This window comes from Garra rufa, chromosome 7, assembly GCF_049309525.1.
Source record: "Garra rufa chromosome 7, GarRuf1.0, whole genome shotgun sequence".
NCBI classification, from domain to species: domain Eukaryota; kingdom Metazoa; phylum Chordata; class Actinopteri; order Cypriniformes; family Cyprinidae; genus Garra; species Garra rufa.
Window position 1 is genome coordinate 52073165 of NC_133367.1, and position 21592 is coordinate 52094756.

At 35.9% G+C, this 21592-nt stretch overlaps 1 protein-coding gene across 3 annotated transcripts in view; it reads left to right on the forward strand.

The window, feature by feature from the left end:
• The window catches only part of LOC141338438 (run domain Beclin-1-interacting and cysteine-rich domain-containing protein-like), a 41952-nt gene that overhangs the window by 9899 nt on the left and 10461 nt on the right, over positions 1 to 21592 (forward strand). The window contains exons 4-15 of one of the 3 annotated variants that reach the window (XM_073843980.1): positions 64 to 223; positions 324 to 430; positions 12696 to 12870; positions 13068 to 13448; positions 16055 to 16102; positions 16543 to 16638; positions 16941 to 17056; positions 17134 to 17332; positions 17416 to 17520; positions 19943 to 20017; positions 20591 to 20648; positions 20742 to 20874. In XM_073843980.1, the coding sequence (XP_073700081.1) occupies positions 64 to 223; positions 324 to 430; positions 12696 to 12870; positions 13068 to 13448; positions 16055 to 16102; positions 16543 to 16638; positions 16941 to 17056; positions 17134 to 17332; positions 17416 to 17520; positions 19943 to 20017; positions 20591 to 20648; positions 20742 to 20874 (1653 nt within the window). The remainder of the gene's footprint in view (positions 1 to 63; positions 224 to 323; positions 431 to 12695; positions 12871 to 13067; positions 13449 to 16054; positions 16103 to 16542; positions 16639 to 16940; positions 17057 to 17133; positions 17333 to 17415; positions 17521 to 19942; positions 20018 to 20590; positions 20649 to 20741; positions 20875 to 21592) is intronic. The other 2 variants (XM_073843982.1, XM_073843981.1) reach the window with 2 other exon arrangements.

Consider the following 21592-nt stretch of genomic DNA (forward strand, 5'->3'; position numbering starts at 1 on the left):
TCCCACATAAATCTTGTTTTGACATCTTCAGAGAGAATTTTGACTCCTTATTCCTCTTTGCAGTTCAGTCAGCTGGAGCCGGTGATGAGCAATAGTGTTCAGTGCTTCGGCGAAGGTTATAAAGCCGAGCGTTGGCTTTTACACAGTTTGCAAGGTCACATCTTATCTGCCCAGCTCAGACCACTTCTGCAACATAAGACAAACACACAGAAATATTACAATGGTAACTCAGCGTCTTTCAAACCTTTGGCATCTTCACTTACGTATACATTTTTCCTGGTGGTGTTGTGTGTGATAATAGAGTTGATTGTCCTCTTCTGTAGACGGGGCCTTCCTGTTGAGTGAACCACACGTGTCTGCCATGTTCCAGTGTCTGGAGGCCGTAGAGCAGAATAATCCTCGGCTGCTCGCCCTCATAGACACCGGCAGGGTGAGAAACTTGAGAAACTAGTTGATTCATATTAGTGAGGGTTTTTCTTTAGTGTGATTCTAGGGGATGTGGTTAACAGAGACTAACAGAGAAGATAAACGAACGCATTGATCCAAACAGTGGTCAGATTTGAATGGACAGTTCACCCAAATCTGCCATGGTTTAATCATGTCTCAAGTTGTTCCAAACCTGTATGAGTTTTTTTTTCTCAAGCTGAACATAAAAGAAGATATTTTTAAGAATATTGGTAACCAAACTGTTTATTTCTTTAAAAGAGAAGTCCACTTCCAGAATAAAAAATGACATGTAATTTACTCACCCACTTGTCATCCAAAATGTTCGTTTCTTTCTTTCTTCAGTCGATAAGAAGTTTCTTGAGGAAAACATTTCAGGAACTATCTCTATATAATGGATTTGAATGGTACTCCCAAGTTTGAACTTCCAAAATACAGTTTAAACGCAGCTTCAAAGGGCTCTAAACGATTCTTGCCAATGAAGAAGGATCTTATCTAGCAAAGCTAAGTCTGCTTGAACTTGAAACACTGCGTGTTTGTTTCTGGTTCAATACGGTCAATACAGTTAGGGTATTTTGAAAAACTCCTGTCTTGTTTTCTTCTTCAACGTCAAAATCGTCCTTGATTGTTGTTTTACCTTTGTTTGTAAAGGCCGTTTGATCTACTTTGCATTTTCACTTTGTAAACACTGGATCGGTACTTCTGCAGTGATTTAGAACGATTTTGAAGTTGGATAATAAAATGAGATGGGAGTTTTTCAAGAACTATTTTTCTTGAGGAAAACATCTCCATATAATGGATTTCAATGGTGCCCACAAGTTTGAACTCCCAAAATGCAGTTTAAACGCAGCTTCAAATGGCTCTAAATGATTCTTGCCAATGAAGAAGGATCTTATCTAGCAAAGCTAAGTCTGCTTGAACTTGAAACACTGCGTGTTTGTTTCTGGTTCAATACGGTCAATACAGTTAGGGTATTTTGAAAAACTCCTGTCTTGTTTTCTTCTTCAACTTCGAAATCATCCTACATCGCTATTTTACCTTTTTTTGTAAAGGCCGTTTGATCTACTTTGCATTTTCACTTTGTAAACACTGGATCGGTACTTCTGCAGCGATTTAGAACGATTTTGAAGTTGGATAATAAAATGAGATGGGAGTTTTTCAACAATTATTTTTCTTGAGGAAAACATCTCCATATAATGGATTTCAATGGTGCCCACAACTTTGAACTCCCAAAATGCAGTTTAAACGCAGCTTCAAATGGCTCTAAACGATTCTTGACAATGAAGTAGGGTCTTATCTAGCAAAGCTAAGTCTGCCTGAACTCCAACACTGCGTGTTTGTTTCCAGCTCAATACGGTGAATACAGTTAGGGTATGTCAAAAAACTCCCATCTCGTTTTCTTCTTCAACGTCAAAATCGTCCTTGATTGTTGTTTTTCCTTTTTTTGTAAAGGCCGTTTGATCTACTTTGCATGTTCACTTTATAAACACTGGGTTGGTGCTTCTGCAGCGATTTAGAATGATTTTGAACACGAGTTGGGAGTTTCTCGACATACCCTAACTGTATTGGCCAGAAAAATCGTTCGCGCAGACTTAAACAAGATGAACATTTGAGGTTAAAAAGTATATAATTTTTAATAATAATTAAAAAAAGATAGTTTGTTTTGCTAGATAAGACCTTATATATGTTTATAGTCCTTTGAATCTGCGTTTAAATTGCATTTTGCAAGTTCAAACTTGGGGGCACCATTGACATCCATTTTATGGAGAAAATTCCTAGTTTTTTTTTCTTCAAGAAACATAATTTCTTGTCAACTGAAGGAAGAAAGTCACAAACATCTTGGATGACAAGGAGGTGAGTAAATTATCTGTAAATGTTTGTTCTGGAAGTGGACTTCTCGTTTAAGACGCAAAGCAACATTGACTCAACCTGTAAACAGCTGACTTGAGATTTTTAACAGTGTTGATATCTAAATATCGAAAACTCTTAAAAAATACTTAACATTAATTTAAATAAAGCTAAAAGAAAATAAACTACAAATGTGAGATGAAACACTAAACCAAAACGTTGCAATGGTAACTATCTGAAAAAGTTTAAGTACCAATGGTGTGTGCACACCAAAAGCGAATGTACTGTAATTATTTGCAAAAGTAGATTACATACAAAGTCAATGCATAGATTTGAACAGACGCAAATACTATGCAAATAACGCAAGCATGTGTTATTCGTCTCATTTGCACCTCATTTGCATCTCATTTGCATCTTTTGAGCAAGTTGGAAATTTTAAATTGACTGGGAAAATCATATGACACGTCACACAAACCAATCAGCAAAGAGATTATTGGCTTTGTTTCAGCACAATGTTTTTCAGTGTTTTCCAACGGAATTGGGCTAGTTTAACACTGTTGCCGCAAGCTAGGGTTGTGCCGATAGACGATAGTATCGTGTATCGACGATAGTCAAAGATATCGCCTGTTGCTGATGCCTTTGACGATAGTAAGACGATTATCATTATTATTATGCGTCAAAAAGGCACCTAACTTTAGCGATGCAGCGCAGAGAGTCGGTTCTAGGATGCCTCAGAAACTTGCCGCGGTATACACGTGCGGTGAAAATGGGTAAGAGATTTATTCATCAGTGTACATAGATTAAGTGTAGACAGTCATTAGAATAACAGAGGTAGTAAAATGTGGTTTAGGCTGATATATGAGAATCCGTCTGTATATAGTAAACATAAACATTCACCTCAGTAACATCTGTATGAGTTAACTAGAATTACGATGCGATAAAATGGCGCTAAACATACGCACGTGAATTACACAGGCACCATTTCTCCACAATCAATATGAACTGAACTACAACATGAACTGATGACAAAGATCAGACATACAGCGGTAAAATTATCGCAATATGACGGGTATAGAAAGATACATTTACATTCACGCACGCACATTTACCGCTCCCTGAAGACAGCAGAGAATGAAACCGAAAGTAAACTTAAACCTATCCAACAGAACTACCGTCAGCGCTCTGTATACGCACAACTTAGTCACATGCACTACCCTTACAAAACGAATAAGGAATTTATTACATATTGACATATTTACATATCATTAAATAAATTAGTACGATAGTATGGTGTATCGGCGATCTCACAGGCTGACGATAGGACGATATGAAAATTGTGCATATCGCCCAACACTACCGCAAGCTGTTTTTCATGTTTGTGGGTTGAAGCAAGCCCAAATAATGTAATATTTAGCCACTGGAATGCTAATTTTACTGGGGTTATCCCACCAAAATGTGTATTTTTACCGGGGAACACCACTCAAAATGCGATTGGGCTACTTTTGAGTAGCAATTAGGTGGGTTTTGTTGTGAAAATCTGGCAACCCTGATGTTTTTATTTGTGCGAGTGATGCGGAAAACCTTACGCACGTAATCTAGAGAAAGTAACTCATTACTAATAGTCGCTTTGCTTTTGGTGGACACAGTTAACTGAAAAGTTACAAAAAGTTGGAACTGTTGCTATGGTAAATAACTGAAAAAAGTTTAAGTATTAAAGTTACTAACTGAAAAAATACATAATGTTTGAAATTTTCCATGGTAACAAACTGAAATAAGTTTAAGTATTAAAGTTACTAACTGAAAAAATACAGAACGTTTGAAATGTTTCCATGGTAACAAACTGAAATAAGTTTAAGTATTAAAGTTACTAACTGAAAAAATACAGAACGTTTGAAATGTTTCCATGGTAACAAACTGAAATAAGTTTAAGTATTAAAGTTACTAACTGACAAAATACAGAACGTTTGAAATGTTTCCATGGTAACAAACTGAAATAAGTTTAAGTACTAAAGTTACTAACTGAAAAAATACAGAACGTTTGAAATGTTTCCATGGTAACAAACTGAAATAAGTTTAAGTATTAAAGTTACTAACTGAAAAAATACAGAACGTTTGAAATGTTTCCATGGTAACAAACTGAAATAAGTTTAAGTATTAAAGTTACTAACTGAAAAAATACAGAACGTTTGAAATGTTTCCATGGTAACAAACTGAAAAAAGTTAAGTACTAAAGTTAAACCGTGTCTACACTGGACGCGACAAAGCAACCGTTGCAAACCATTGCATCTTTGTGTGAGCACGTCATAAATAGAACGCGGCAGCAGATTATTGTCGGGGATTTGCCGTGTCGCGCCACATCCAGTGTAGACAGCATAATAGGTTCTAATGTATTTTGTCGAGTCGCGCCGCTCGCGTCTGATGTAGACACGGTGTTGCTAACTGAAAAAATACATAGTTTAAAATGTTTCCATGGTAACAAACTGAAATAAGTTTAAGTACTAAAGTTACTAACTGAAAAAATACAGAACGTTTGAAATGTTTCCATGGTAACAAACTGAAATAAGTTTAAGTATTAAAGTTACTAACTGAAAAAATACAGAACGTTTGAAATGTTTCCATGGTAACAAACTGAAATAAGTTTAAGTACTAAAGTTACTAACTGAAAAAATACAGAACGTTTGAAATGTTTCCATGGTAACAAACTGAAATAAGTTTAAGTATTAAAGTTACTAACTGAAAAAATACATAACGTTTGAAATGTTTCCATGGTAACAAACTGAAATAAGTTTAAGTATTAAAGTTACTAACTGAAAAAATACAGAACGTTTGAAATGTTTCCATGGTAACAAACTGAAATAAGTTTAAGTATTAAAGTTACTAACTGAAAAAATACAGAACGTTTGAAATGTTTCCATGGTAACAAACTGAAATAAGTTTAAGTATTAAAGTTACTAACTGAAAAAATACAGAACGTTTGAAATGTTTCCATGGTAACAAACTGAAAAAAGTTAAGTACTAAAGTTAAACCGTGTCTACACTGGACGCGACAAAGCAACCGTTGCAAACCATTGCATCTTTGTGTGAGCACGTCATAAATAGAACGCGGCAGCAGATTATTGTCGGGGATTTGCCGTGTCGCGCCACATCCAGTGTAGACAGCATAATAGGTTCTAATGTATTTTGTCGAGTCGCGCCGCTCACGTCTGATGTAGACACGGTGTTGCTAACTGAAAAAATACATAGTTTAAAATGTTTCCATGGTAACAAACTGAAATAAGTTTAAGTACTAAAGTTACTAACTGAAAAAATACAGAACGTTTGAAATGTTTCCATGGTAACAAACTGAAATAAGTTTAAGTATTAAAGTTACTAACTGAAAAAATACAGAACGTTTGAAATGTTTCCATGGTAACAAACTGAAATAAGTTTAAGTACTAAAGTTACTAACTGAAAAAATACAGAACGTTTGAAATGTTTCCATGGTAACAAACTGAAATAAGTTTAAGTATTAAAGTTACTAACTGAAAAAATACATAACGTTTGAAATGTTTCCATGGTAACAAACTGAAATAAGTTTAAGTATTAAAGTTACTAACTGAAAAAATACAGAACGTTTGAAATGTTTCCATGGTAACAAACTGAAATAAGTTTAAGTATTAAAGTTACTAACTGAAAAAATACAGAATGTTTGAAATGCTAACTAACTGAAATAAGTTTAACTACTATTAGTGTGTGCACATTAAACCTGACATGAGCAGCAGTGACCCTGTGATGTAAAAATAAAACTGCTTGGGCAAACTAGGTTTAAGAGGTTTTGAATATTCTTTACTAGAAGGAATTTATTTGTTTGGGTTTATAAAGGCCAAAGTCCAGAGAATGCTTTTGCAATAAGCTGAGAAGGGTTTAATAATATAATTAAAGAGTTTCTTTTATAATCCTGTACTGTGAAATGTGTATTTGAAGGATAATGACAATCAGTGTTTGCGTTTGTCCATGATCTCACACTCCTGGTTGTTATCTCACTGATTTGAATGTCTGGCACAAATTCCTCTTCTCACAGAGCTTTCATTGATCTATCCAATAAACATTTCTCTTATCAGCGACTGAGAGCTCAATATACGTGATAAAGAAAAGTAGTTTTGAGAAAGAATACCCTTTAGACAGGTATACAAACATTTTATTGCTTTTTTATGAACTACTAGGAAAAATTATGCCAATTTAGTTTAGTTAATGTGTTGACATGTTTAAGACTAGATAGCTGAGATGCATCCAGTTTTTTAAGAAGTCAGGGTTTGGTTGATTAGCATAGCCCCTTTAGCCTTTCCTGGTAGATACCATAACTACACCATCTTCATTCAGGTTAAAATAGATAAACTTCTGACATCTTTATAGTTAGTTAGCTACCTAAACGTGTTCATGTTTGGTTAGCATAGCCTTTGTTTGTAGAAACCATTGCTGCGTCCCAATTCGCCTACTTATACTACGCCCTAAAAGTGCGTACTCTTTTTGTAAAGAAAAAGTACATACTTTTGAGTATGTAGCAGAATAGTAGGCAAGCTTTGGGACATGCTGCTTCGTCATAACGCTCTGTTGCTTAGTTACCTGAATCCTGTCACTGTTTAAACTGCCCTGTCAATCATAACACTTAACATTATGTACATTTCATTTAATTTGTTTATTTTAATTTCCTACCGTATTAGAGAGAGATGAAGAGGCACGTTCTTTCAGGAGTCTTTCATGCCGAGAACTCTGCTCCTGTTTGCATAATTATGCATTTAAACGTTAATGACCAAACCTTCATTAAATCATTATAAAAGTAATGTTGCTGCACATGAAATATAAGGAGGATAACATCAAAAAATATATATTTTTTTATCACATTACACACTGATTATTTATCACTCAAAACCCTTTCTCTACCTGTCCGTTGGTCGCGCATATCCTCCATGTTTGTAGTTTTTTAACACTTTTTATGCGTGTTTGTAGTTCTAATCGAATCCTCGTTCACCAAATTTGGGCAATATTAGCCGTTAGAGTGTGTATTGATCCGCACTTCGAATTCTGAAGTTAAGTAGTAGACCATCCGGGAATCTTTGGAATACTTTTTTAAACATACTACGATTTGGGACATACTAATTCTATTTTCGAATACTATTTAGGACGGATAGTATGCGAATTGGGACGCAGCACATAACTACACCATCTTGCTTCAATTTAATCCAAACTTTCAAACATCTGTCTAGCTAGCTAGCTAACTAACTACATAACATTGAGTTTTCAAAAGGTCTGGTTGACTGTTAGCATAGCTTATTTACCCTACTACCTACCCTACTGGTAGATAACATAACTACACCATTATCAATATAAGTTAGTTAAAATGTCAAGCTGTTTATAACTAGCTAGCTTAATAACATTCAGTTTTTCAAGGGGTTATTATCTGGTTGATTAACATTGCCCTTGAAGCCTCTGCTGGTAGATACTGTAACTACACCATTTTTAAGATATGTCAGTTAAAATGTCTACATGTTTATAGCTAGCTAGCTAGCTTATTTAGCCCCTGCTGGTAGATACAGTAACTACACCAATTTCAAGATATGTCAGTTAAAATGTCTACGTGTTTATAGCTAGCTAGCTTATTTAGCCCCTGCTGGTAGATACAGTAACTTCACCAATTTCAAGATAAGTTAGTTAAAATGTCTACGTGTTTATAGTTAACTAGCTAGCTTATTTAGCCCCTGCTGGTAGATACAGTAACTTCACCAATTTCAAGATAAGTTAGTTAAAATGTCTACGTGTTTATAGTTAACTAGCTAGCTTATTTAGCCCCTGCTGGTAGATACAGTAACTACACCAATTTCAAGATAAGTTAGTTAAAATGTCTACGTGTTTATAGTTAGCTAGCTAGCTTATTTAGCCCCTGCTGGTAGATACAGTAACTTCACCAATTTCAAGATAAGTTAGTTAAAATGTCTACGTGTTTATAGCTAGCTAGCTAGCTTATTTAGCCCCTGCTGGTAGATACAGTAACTTCACCAATTTCAAGATAAGTTAGTTAAAATGTCTACGTGTTTATAGCTAGCTAGCTAGCTTATTTAGCCCCTGCTGGTAGATACAGTAACTACACCATTTTCAAGATATGTCAGTTAAAATGTCTACGTGTTTATAGCTAGCTAGCTAGCTTATTTAGCCCCTGCTGGTAGATACAGTAACTACACCATTTTCAAGATATGTCAGTTAAAATGTCTACGTGTTTATAGCTAGCTAGCTAGCTTATTTAGCCCCTGCTGGTAGATACAGTAACTTCACCAATTTCAAGATAAGTTAGTTAAAATGTCTACGTGTTTATAGCTAACTAGCTAGCTTATTTAGCCCCTGCTGGTAGATACAGTAACTACACCATTTTCAAGATATGTCAGTTAAAATGTCTACATGTTTATAGCTAGCTAGCTAGCTTATTTAGCCCCTGCTGGTAGATACAGTAACTTCACCAATTTCAAGATAAGTTAGTTAAAATGTCTACGTGTTTATAGCTAGCTAGCTAGCTTATTTAGCCCCTGTTGGTAGATACAGTAACTACACCAATTTCAAGATATGTCAGTTAAAATGTCTACGTGTTTATAGCTAGCTAGCTAGCTTATTTAGCCCCTGCTGGTAGATACAGTAACCACACCAATTTCAATATATGTCAGTTAAAATGTCTACGTGTTTATAGCTAGCTAGCTAGCTTATTTAGCCCCTGCTGGTAGATACAGTAACTACACCAATTTCAAGATAAGTTAGTTAAAATGTCTACGTGTTTATAGTTAACTAGCTAGCTTATTTAGCCCCTGCTGGTAGATACAGTAACTACACCAATTTCAAGATAAGTTAGTTAAAATGTCTACGTGTTTATAGTTAACTAGCTAGCTTATTTAGCCTCTGCTGGTAGATACAGTAACTACACCAATTTCAAGATAAGTTAGTTAAAATGTCTACGTGTTTATAGCTAGCTAGCTAGCTTATTTAGCCCCTGCTGGTAGATACAGTAACTTCACCAATTTCAAGATAAGTTAGTTAAAATGTCTACGTGTTTATAGTTAACTAGCTAGCTTATTTAGCCCCTGCTGGTAGATACAGTAACTACACCAATTTCAAGATAAGTTAGTTAAAATGTCTACGTGTTTATAGTTAACTAGCTAGCTTATTTAGCCTCTGCTGGTAGATACAGTAACTACACCAATTTCAAGATAAGTTAGTTAAAATGTCTACGTGTTTATAGTTAACTAGCTAGCTTATTTAGCCCCTGCTAGTAGATACAGTAACTTCACCAATTTCAAGATAAGTTAGTTAAAATGTCTACGTGTTTATAGTTAACTAGCTAGCTTATTTAGCCCCTGCTGGTAGATACAGTAACTACACCAATTTCAAGATATGTCAGTTAAAATGTCTACGTGTTTATAGCTAGCTAGCTAGCTTATTTAGCCCCTGTTGGTAGATACAGTAACTTCACCAATTTCAAGATAAGTTAGTTAAAATGTCTACGTGTTTATAGCTAGCTAGCTAGCTTATTTAGCCCCTGCTGGTAGATACAGTAACTTCACCAATTTCAAGATAAGTTAGTTAAAATGTCTACGTGTTTATAGCTAGCTAGCTAGCTTATTTAGCCCCTGCTGGTAGATACAGTAACTACACCATTTTCAAGATATGTCAGTTAAAATGTCTACGTGTTTATAGCTAGCTAGCTAGCTTATTTAGCCCCTGCTGGTAGATACAGTAACTTCACCAATTTCAAGATAAGTTAGTTAAAATGTCTACGTGTTTATAGCTAGCTAGCTAGCTTATTTAGCCCCTGCTGGTAGATACAGTAACTACACCAATTTCAAGATATGTCAGTTAAAATGTCTACGTGTTTATAGCTAGCTAGCTAGCTTATTTAGCCCCTGCTGGTAGATACAGTAACTACACCAATTTCAAGATAAGTTAGTTAAAATGTCTACGTGTTTATAGCTAGCTAGCTAGCTTATTTAGCCCCTGTTGGTAGATACAGTAACTTCACCAATTTCAAGATAAGTTAGTTAAAATGTCTACGTGTTTATAGCTAGCTAGCTAGCTTATTTAGCCCCTGCTGGTAGATACAGTAACTTCACCAATTTCAAGATAAGTTAGTTAAAATGTCTACGTGTTTATAGCTAGCTAGCTAGCTTATTTAGCCCCTGCTGGTAGATACAGTAACTACACCATTTTCAAGATATGTCAGTTAAAATGTCTACGTGTTTATAGCTAGCTAGCTAGCTTATTTAGCCCCTGCTGGTAGATACAGTAACTACACCATTTTCAAGATATGTCAGTTAAAATGTCTACGTGTTTATAGCTAGCTAGCTAGCTTATTTAGCCCCTGCTGGTAGATACAGTAACTTCACCAATTTCAAGATAAGTTAGTTAAAATGTCTACGTGTTTATAGCTAACTAGCTAGCTTATTTAGCCCCTGCTGGTAGATACAGTAACTACACCATTTTCAAGATATGTCAGTTAAAATGTCTACGTGTTTATAGCTAGCTAGCTAGCTTATTTAGCCCCTGCTGGTAGATACAGTAACTTCACCAATTTCAAGATAAGTTAGTTAAAATGTCTACGTGTTTATAGCTAGCTAGCTAGCTTATTTAGCCCCTGTTGGTAGATACAGTAACCACACCAATTTCAATATATGTCAGTTAAAATGTCTACGTGTTTATAGCTAGCTAGCTAGCTTATTTAGCCCCTGCTGGTAGATACAGTAACTTCACCAATTTCAAGATATGTCAGTTAAAATGTCTACGTGTTTATAGCTAGCTAGCTAGCTTATTTAGCCCCTGCTGGTAGATACAGTAACTTCACCAATTCCAAGATAAGTTAGTTAAAATGTCTACGTGTTTATAGCTAGCTAGCTAGCTTATTTAGCCCCTGCTGTTAGATACAGTAACTTCACCAATTTCAAGATATGTCAGTTAAAATGTCTACGTGTTTATAGCTAGCTAAATAACATAGTATTTTTAAGGGGTCATGATTTGGCTAGTTAGCATAGCCCTTTTAACCCCTGCTGGTAGATACAGTAACTACACCAATTTCAAGATAAGTTAGTTAAAATGTCTACGTGTTTATAGCTAGCTAGCTAGCTTATTTAGCCCCTGTTGGTAGATACAGTAACTACACCAATTTCAAGATAAGTTAGTTAAAATGTCTACGTGTTTATAGCTAGCTAGCTAGCTAGCTTATTTAGCCCCTGCTGGTAGATACAGTAACGTCACCAATTTCTATATATGTCAGTTAAAATGTCTATGTGTTTATAGCTAGCTAGCTAGCTTATTTAGCCCCTGCTGGTAGATACAGTAACTACACCAATTTCAAGATAAGTTAGTTAAAATGTCTACGTGTTTATAGCTAGCTAGCTAGCTAGCTTATTTAGCCCCTGCTGGTAGATACAGTAACTTCACCAATTTCAAGATATGTCAGTTAAAATGTCTACGTGTTTATAGCTAGCTAAATAACATAGTATTTTTAAGGGGTCATGATTTGGCTAGTTAGCATAGCCCTTTTAACCCCTGCTGGTAGATACAGTAACTACACCAATTTCAAGATAAGTTAGTTAAAATGTCTACGTGTTTATAGCTAGCTAGCTAGCTTATTTAGCCCCTGTTGGTAGATACAGTAACTACACCAATTTCAAGATAAGTTAGTTAAAATGTCTACGTGTTTATAGCTAGCTAGCTAGCTAGCTTATTTAGCCCCTGCTGGTAGATACAGTAACGTCACCAATTTCTATATATGTCAGTTAAAATGTCTATGTGTTTATAGCTAGCTAGCTAGCTTATTTAGCCCCTGCTGGTAGATACAGTAACTACACCAATTTCAATATAAGTCAGTTAAAATGTCTACGTGTTTATAGCTAGCTAGCTAGCTTATTTAGCCCCTGCTGGTAGATACAGTAACTTCACCAATTCCAAGATAAGTTAGTTAAAATGTCTACGTGTTTATAGCTAGCTAGCTAGCTTATTTAGCCCCTGCTGGTAGATACAGTAACTTCACCATTTTCAAGATATGTCAGTTAAAATGTCTACGTGTTTATAGCTAGCTAAATAACATAGTATTTTTTAAGGGGTCATGATTTGGCTAGTTAGCATAGCCCTTTTAACCCCTGCTGGTAGATACAGTAACTACACCAATTTCAAGATGAGTTAGTTAAAATGTCAACATGTATATAGCTAGCTAGCTAGCTAACTACATAACATTCAGTTTTTCAAAGGGTCATTGTTTGGCTGCTTAGCATAGTCCTTTTAGCCTCTGGTGGTAAATATTATACAGTATAGCTACCCATCTTATATCACTGTTAGCTGTGCATTTCTACATATAGATGTGTAAATTTCTTCCGTCTCTTGTGTTTTTCAAGCTTTCACATTTAAAAGAGTCTCCATTTGGTTTGCTGAAGAGTCAGAGTTTGTGTTTGCTGCCTGGGGCCACAGGAAGTTGGAGGCCTGCGGACAATTCAGAATCCCATCGGCTAACAACATCCCAGAGCTGCCTTACAGAGCTTCCCAGCACCCCACAGTCCAAGAGCAGCTCAGGTCAGCAGATTTCACAGAACAACAGGCTGCTCAGAGCTCCATTTCTTCACTAAATGCTTGCCTTGTTTAAGCACAAAATGTCCCAGACAGAAAACAGTACGTTATTTGGCGAGAAAACTGGGCATGGAAGGTGGGCAGTTAACAATGTCTGCAGTGAAGAAATGGTATCACAGTGCATCTCTTTGTTTGTCTTCAAGATGTCACTCCATCCAGCAGTACTCAGGGAGCTCCATGGGTGTGCGGTAGGGGAAACCAGGAGGCAGTAATACCCCAGGTCTCCTTGACTGAACCTGCCTCACCCGCTCCGCCTGAGATCCGGGACTGCGTGGAAGCGGATCTGGATGACGGCCCGGAGTATCTGGCTATTGGTAATCGGGGAAAGCACAAACGGCGCAACTCGTCCAGCTCCACTCAGAGCAGTGAACACATGGCGACTCAGGACGACGCCCACACTCCTTTGGCTCCGCCTCCACCACGCCGCTGCTCTTTTTCAGAGGCTCAGAGAACTACGGGGCGGAGCTCGAGGGGTCACATCCGGTCTTTGTCCGACACGGGCATCACGCAGAAACAGAACAATGGTGCGTACAAACAGTTTTTTCAAACACAAGCCTAATGAAAAATAGCGGAATTACTAACGAAACAACATTTGATGTATAAAATGACGTTAACACATTAAAGGATAACTGTTGCCAAAATGCAACCTGGGCTGTTTTTTTTTTTTTCCTGTAAACGAGACAAACTTATACCTAAAACCCTTATTACGACAAACGAGCCGTTTTTGAGATTGACCGTGATTTCGCTTCGTGGTCAAATGGCCGGTGAACGGAAATACTAGGGGCATTACTTATGAGCGCATCAAAATCGATATTTTAACAACACTAAGAAGTCTCGACACACCATGAAACTTTGCTCGAAGTATCGCCTGGGTCTCTACATTGACAGCATTGTTTGTGTACACAGAGTTTACTAAAAAGAAAGTTTTTGAACAACTCACTTACACTGTTTGGGTTTCCGCTCACGGTCATCTTGCCAGTCAAGAAGTGTCGATCTCCGAATGCGAATGAATGGACTCCGTAGGACGAAATATTAGGCTTATATGAGGCTCTTTTTACAACTAGAAGGTTTATGTTGTTTTTCACTTGCGACAAAACAACAAATTAGCTGTGCGTTTATATGGAAATATGCTTTAGGAGCTATCCATCCTCGCATTCGGAGATCGACACTTCTTGACTGGTGAGACGGCCGCGAGCGGAAACTCAAACAGTGTGAGTGAGTTGTTCAAAACCTTTCTTTTTAGTAAACTCTGTGTACACAAACAATGTTCTCAATGCTCAAGTTCATGTGTAGAGACCCAGGCGATACTTCGAGCAAAGTATCATGGTGTGTCTAGCCTTCTTAGTGTTATAAAAATATCGATTTTGATGTGCTCAAATTTATGCCCCTAGTATTCCCATTCACCGGCCATTGACCACAAAACGAAATCACGGTCAATCTCGAAAACTGCTCGTTTGTCGTAATTATGCTTTTAGATATATGTTTGTCTCATTTACAGTAAAAAAAACAGCATTTTGGCAATAGTTATCCTAACCCCAGATAATCATACTAATTTTATGAGAATATTGATATCCACACCACAGCTATAAGAATAATGGCACAGAGGAACAATATGGTTGGAATCACTTTTAGAACATAAAACGAAAAAAAAAAAAAAACATTGACAGCCAATCAGAATCCACTCATTTAAAGGGTTAGTTCACCCAAAAATGAAATTCTGTCATTAATTACCCTTGTGTTGTTCCAGAACACAAATTAAGATATTTTTAATTAAATCCGGGAGCTTTCTGACCCATAGACAGCAGCGCAACTGACAAGTTCGAGGCCCAGAAAGATAATGAGAATTTTGTTAAAATAGTCCATGTGACATCAGTGGTTCAACCATAATGTTGTGAAGCTACAAGAATACTTTTTTGTGTAAAAAAACAAATATGGCTTTTTTTCAACAATTTTTACAAAAATATCTTAATATGTGTACCGAAGATGAATGAAGGGTTATTTTGTTTAGGTGCTATACCAAAAATAGCCACCGGTTGACAACCAGACTCTATTCAATAATATATTTTATATGAAATAAATATTTAACAAAATACTTTGCAATCTAAAATTGATGTAAAATAAAAGTCCAAATTTGAAGTTCCTGTGAGATTTTGTTTAGGCGCTATACCAAAAATAGCCACCGGGTGATGGCCAAACTTCATTGAATTTTATATTTTACATTAAATAAATATTTAAGAAAATATTTTGGAATATAAAATTGCTGTAAAATAAAAGCCACATGTTTAACTAAGTTATGTTTCAAATTTGAAGTTGATATCACACAAATTTAGGTTCTTTAGGTTAGATTTTGTTCAGGTGCTATGCCAAAAATAGCCACCAGGTAACACCCAAATTATTACATTTTATATTTTATATAAAATAAATATTTAACAAAACATTTTGGAGTCAAAACTTGCTGTAAAATAAAGCCAGATGTCTAAGTTATGTTCCGAATTTGAAGTTGATATCACAAAAATTGAGGTTCCTGTGAGATTTTGTTCAGGTACTGAGCGCAGTACCTGAACAAGAACTGAGCACACGTCTTAGAGCACCGATTGTTTCTATAGCAACCGGGACTTCTAACGGCAGCTGCAGTGACGCGCTGACTTTACTAATCAACGATTGGCTCTTTCACTAAGAAGGCGGGGCTTCGTGGCCATAATGAACGTTGCATTTTTCCCCATTCAAAACTATACGAGTGACATGTCTTGGGTATTCTATAGTCTTTGTCTTTGGTATCATTCCTTTTCTGATTAATAAAATCAAGTCCTGTTTTTTTCTGTTGTGTTTTGCTTAAAAATGCTATGAAATATGAAAAAGAAAATACTAAAAATATAACGAAAGTCAAATTGGCTGTGAACAGCATTTCTTATTGACACACTTTAAATGATCTGTAATGTTAACTAGCTTGATTTTAATTAAAAAATGTGGCTTTTCCACACACAAATGCAAACAAACAAAGTAAAAACAGATCTCCAAACCTTGCTTCTAGCTGCTGTACCTGCTGAGCTCTTTGGTCTTGCTGTGGATCCAGGTGATTTATTCTCTGCTTCAACTCTATTCTTTCTCTTTTTCTTCTCTGTATGGAAAGGCGGGAATCACAGGAAAATCACCATTATTATCGAGGACCCCGTCGCAGGTTTGCAGTGCCATGGTGCTGCATCTTGTCCACCCCTTCATTTCTGTCACCCCTCGCATGATTCACTTTTTGCTTTTTATTTTGTGGATTTTTTTCCAGCCTTCTGCATCGTCTTTTTAAGCTGTTGCACAACATTCCTGTCCAGTGCCATTCCGCTATTTTCTTATTTCTTTGTGGTGGAATTTTACACAGTTGTGCCTGGAAAGTTTTGAATATTTAATTTTCTCAGTTTCATTTCAGTCTTTTCTGCTTTTTATGGACATTGTGTTATCAATTATAAACTTTCGAGCACTATATTTTGTGCAGATTTTTCGTTTCATTTTGATCAGTGTTTGTCATTGGATCAGATCCTGAAACCAGGAAATATCAGTTGTTAGCTTCCTTATCCTAATATCATGTATTTGTGCATAATTCTTATGATGTTTTTCTGTATTTCCCAGAATCTGTTGCGGCTACACCAATGTCAAAGAGCTGTGGTCCTTTCTCACCCCAGAGCAGTGACAGCAGCACAAACAGTTCCCTTTATATGGAGTCTAGTGAGTAAATGCATCTTTCATCTCTCTATCTGTAAATTCGTTTAAAAATACATTTAAATGCAATTCATGCTTACAATGACCCAAATACACCACTTCTTTGAAAATGATATTTTTGGGAGTATATATATATATATATATATATGCAGTAGAGGCCACAGGCTTCTTCTTTTGGGCTTCTCCCAAAACGAACATGAATACAAAGTGCAATACATTTCTAACTAGATTTCCCTTGCTTCTTCATGGACACTTGCGTATCTCAATCATATTAAAATAATAATCTTCTTAAACATGCTTATTTGCAGACGGCAGCCAGTACAACAGCGTTCCAGACGGATTGTTCCGCAGACCGTCCGAGGGTCAGAGTCTGATCAGCTACCTCTCAGAGCAGGACTTTGGCAGCTGTGCTGATCTAGAGAAGGCAAGCGCAAACTTCTTGCTGCGCTCAGCATCTCATATATGGTGTTCATAACTCACATTCATGTCCCATCACCACAGGAAAACGCCCACTTCAGCATCTCTGAGTCTCTGATCGCGGCCATCGAGCTGATGAAGTGCAACATGCGCAGGCCGGTGGAGGAGGCAGAGGAAGAGGGCGACAGTGACACGGAAATCCAGCAGCTAAAACAGAAAATCCGTCTGCGCAGACTGCAGATACGCCGCACCCGGATCAAGCCGGCGGTCTCCTCCAGTAACCGTAAGACTGAGGCGTTTAAGAGGGAGACAGTAAATGTAAACAGGATGTATATTATGTATATTTATTGCTTTTTTCCCTCACAGAGGTCCCATCTGTGGATAGTGGTGACTCACGGAGGAGCTCCCAGGATTCATTTCACGCCTCTGACTCTGGCTCAGACAGAGACGTGGAGGATATCGAGCTCAAAGGTAGGAACTCAAGACAGGAAGTGCATCTTTAATTGTGATGACTTCATTCCTGCTTGTGATCGTGTGATCATCCTCACAATTGCCCTCATTACCCATAATGCCATGTGATGCGAAATGTGTTGGCATCGCAATCTCATGACTGATTCCTAACTGATTATGCTCATTTTTGATTTTTAATTTGTAACTTTGAATCAATTTTTCCTTTCTTTGTTTTAGCAGGAAAGAGCAGAATAGTCATTCTGTCTGGTTCAAAAATCTCACTGTACTTGGAAATGTCACATTATTGCATTTGAAAAGCACATTTGCAGCACGTTTAACCTTCATAATGTGACATTTCAAAGAATTACTCAAATATTTGGTTAGAGATAATGTATTGTGGGACTTACTATATTGTGCAACAAAAAGTCATTTGGTACAACCAACACGCTGAAACGCACATAAAAACAGTCCCTTAAAATATTAGAAAAGTTGGTCTTTTATGATGTTAAGATTAGTTCTAGTTGTAAAATGTCATGTAGTGCAACTCTCCCGATATAATTAAGAAAAAAAAACTTCATAATATGATGTATTTCAAAGAATTATTAATAAATTTACCTAGAAATAATGTACTGTGGGACTTATAGGTAAAATATTTAAAATATCTACATTTTAATACAACAAAACTGTCATATTGTGCAACAAAAAAATGATTTAATACAACCAACATGTTGAAACATACATTAAAAACTGTATTTGGGCTTTTTATGATGGCAAGTAAAATAGAATTAAAATGTCATGTGGTGCAACTGTCCTGATATAATGAATTATTGATATATTTGGCTGAAATAATGTATTCTGAGACTTATAGGTGATACATCTAAACATTTTTTTATAAAACATTTTTAATTGAAAATATAACAGTCTAAAATTGTCTTATGTACCTGCTATAAAGTATATATATATATTTTTTAATGTTAAAAAAGCTGTAAATATTTATATAGTTTAAAAAAATAATGAAAAACATCTATATTTGGCTATAATATAATATAATGTAATTACCATTACATTTGTTTTTATTTATTTATTTTTTTTTTTTTGAGTTTGACAGAAATTTTCATTTATAACTCTCACTGCAATAAAAAAAGCATAAATTCTCTAAAAAATGTATATGGTTTTAGAAAAAAAAACATGTAGGGTGAGTAAATAATGAAAAACCTCTAGATTTGGTTATTATATTTATTATATTATATTATATTATAGTATATTATTGCATATTATAGCACATTATATTATAGTATGTTATTGCATATTATAGTATATTATAGCATGTTATATTATATTATATTATATTATATTATAAACTTCAGCAAAATGAAGATGTTAGTGATGCTAAAAAATAGTTAATAAAACGGTACAATTAAAATGTCATCATCTAAAATTTGTCTCAAATCTATAACTATTTAGCTAGTGAGATATATTTATAACATTTACAATAAATTCCCTACCGTTCAAAAGTTTGAGGTTAGTTGGATTTTTTTATTAATGTAAAAATATTTAAAATTAAATTGTGACCCTGGACCACAAAACCAGTCTTAAGTCGCTGGGGTATATTTGTAGCAATAGCCAAAAATACATTGTATGGGTCAAAATTATTGATTATTTTTTATGCCAAAAATCGTTAGGAAATTAGGTAAAGATCATGTTCCATGAAGATTTTTTTGTAAAATTCCTACTATAAATATATCAAACTGTATTTATTTATTAGTAATATGCATTGTAAAGAACTTAATTTGGACAACTTTAAAGGTGATTTTCTCAGTATTTTGATTTTTTTTTTGCACCCTCAGATTCCAGATTTCCAAATAGTTGTATCTCGGCCAAATATTGTCCTATCCTAACAAACCGTACATCAATAGAAAGCTTATTTATTCAGCTTTCATATTATATATACACCTCAGTTTTGTAAAATGTAACCTTATGACTGGTTTTGTGGTCCAGGGTCACAATTTATTAAAAGACACTACATTATATGATAGTAACGACATATAGTGTTACAAGCTTCTAAACCTTAGATTCATCAAAGAAAAAGAAAAAAAAAAATCAAGTATAGGTAATATTACAGTTTTTACTATATTTTGATCAAATAAACTCAGACTTATTTTTAAAACCATAAAATTTTACCAAAACTTTTTGATCAGTTGTGTATAGTTACAATTATTTTTGTGATCAAAATAAAAAAAAAAGTAAATATTATTATAATTTCAATATAAATTACAAATCATTTCAGAATAATGTGAAATTCCTGCATTGAAGAAAAGTGACCAGGACATTTATTAAGAACGTAAATGTGGCCCGTACAGATTTCCTGTTGTTTTTATAAATTGCACAACACCAGAAACAGGCCGTCTGGTTGAGAATACAGTGTCTGGTCTCTGTCTCTCAGATGGCAGTGATGGTCAGTCCCTGCTGGTGGTGTCTCAGAGCGGCCTGTCCCTGTCACTCGCGTCCCTCTTCTCAGGTACCAGAGAAAGGGAAGCTGTGTCTGTCGTCTCAAAGCCTTTGCTGCTTGATCAGTGATAAATATAATGTGGGATCAGAGGAGTGAGCTATTTTAGACTCTAGCAGTAGTTGGTGGCTGTTCTTGCTTTTTCCCATCACGTTTCCATCCCATATGCATGTCATATAAGCCTCTTGTTTGCCACATCGCTGCTTTCTGGCTTTTATTTATTGTACGTGCTAATAAACCTGCAACCTTTAGCACTGCTTCCTGCATTGTGTCTCAGAAGCTTTCAAAATGATGTAATATTATTATATAAGAACGGATTTAATCATGTGCCCTAATCACTTTAGTTAATATTAACCAGCAATTCTAAAGCTTTCTTATCTTAATGCTTTAATTCATAGCAAATGCCATGAATCGCCTATCTGTCTTTATCAACTTGTTATGTAATAAAGGGCACAGGGCATTTTAGAAATGAAAATAAATCAACCTTTTGCATAGTTTCACCCAACCAGTTAAATTTAAACCTTATTTCAAACATGTTATTTGGTTAAAAAAAAAGCATTAACCGCTTATTCTTATTGCTCTCAGACGCAGACATTAAACGCAGTGCGTCCAGCAGCAGATCCTTCCTCAGCTCAGACTCCATGTAAGCACATCTCCACCATGAAGTTCAGCAGTTTTGAGTTCTGAATGGTATCCAGAACTGATCTGTGATCTGCTGTAATGTCTCTCTGGACAGATCTCCATCCATGCTACAATCCAACTCGGCGGAGTCGGTGGCGATGGGTCTCCTCAGACAGTTTGAGGGCATGCAGCTGCCCGCCGCCTCAGAGCTCGACTGGCTGGTTCCAGAAGACGACGCTCCTCAAAAAGTACCAGGACTTCTCCATTTACATCCTCAATTCACTTCATCAGTGTTTTTCTGCATTAGTGGTCAACTAAGATGAATTTATAATGGGTGATACTGATAGTTTTGGAATATATTGGTTTATACATTCATTTATCTTGCTTAAAGGAGTAGTTCACTTTCAGAACAAAAATTCACAGATAATGTACTCACCCCCTTGTCATCCAAGATGTTCATGTCTTTCTTTCTTCAGTCGTAAAGAAATGGTGTTTTTTTTGAGTAAAACATTTCAGGATTTCTCTCCATATAATGGTCTTCTAAGGTGCCCCCGAGTTTGAACTTCCAAAATGCAGCTTCAAAGGGCTCTAAACGACCACAGCCGAGGAAGAAGGGTGTTATCTAGCGAAACGATTGACATTTGCAACTTATAAGCCAGACAGCTTGCCAAGCTAGACAAGACAAGCATATGAGGTTAAAAAGTATATAAATTGTCATTTTTTTTAGAAAATAACCCATCGTTTTGCTAGATAAGACCCTTCTTTCCTCGGCTGTGGTCGTTTAGAGCCATTTGAAGCTGCATTTTGGAAGTTCAAACTCGGGGGCACCATAGAAGACCATTATATGGAGAGAAATCCTGAAATGTTTTACTCAAAAAAACAATTTCTTTACGACTGAAGAAAGAAAGACATGAACATCTTGGATGACAAGGGGGGAGTACCTGGAAGCAGCATTTAGTGCCTTTA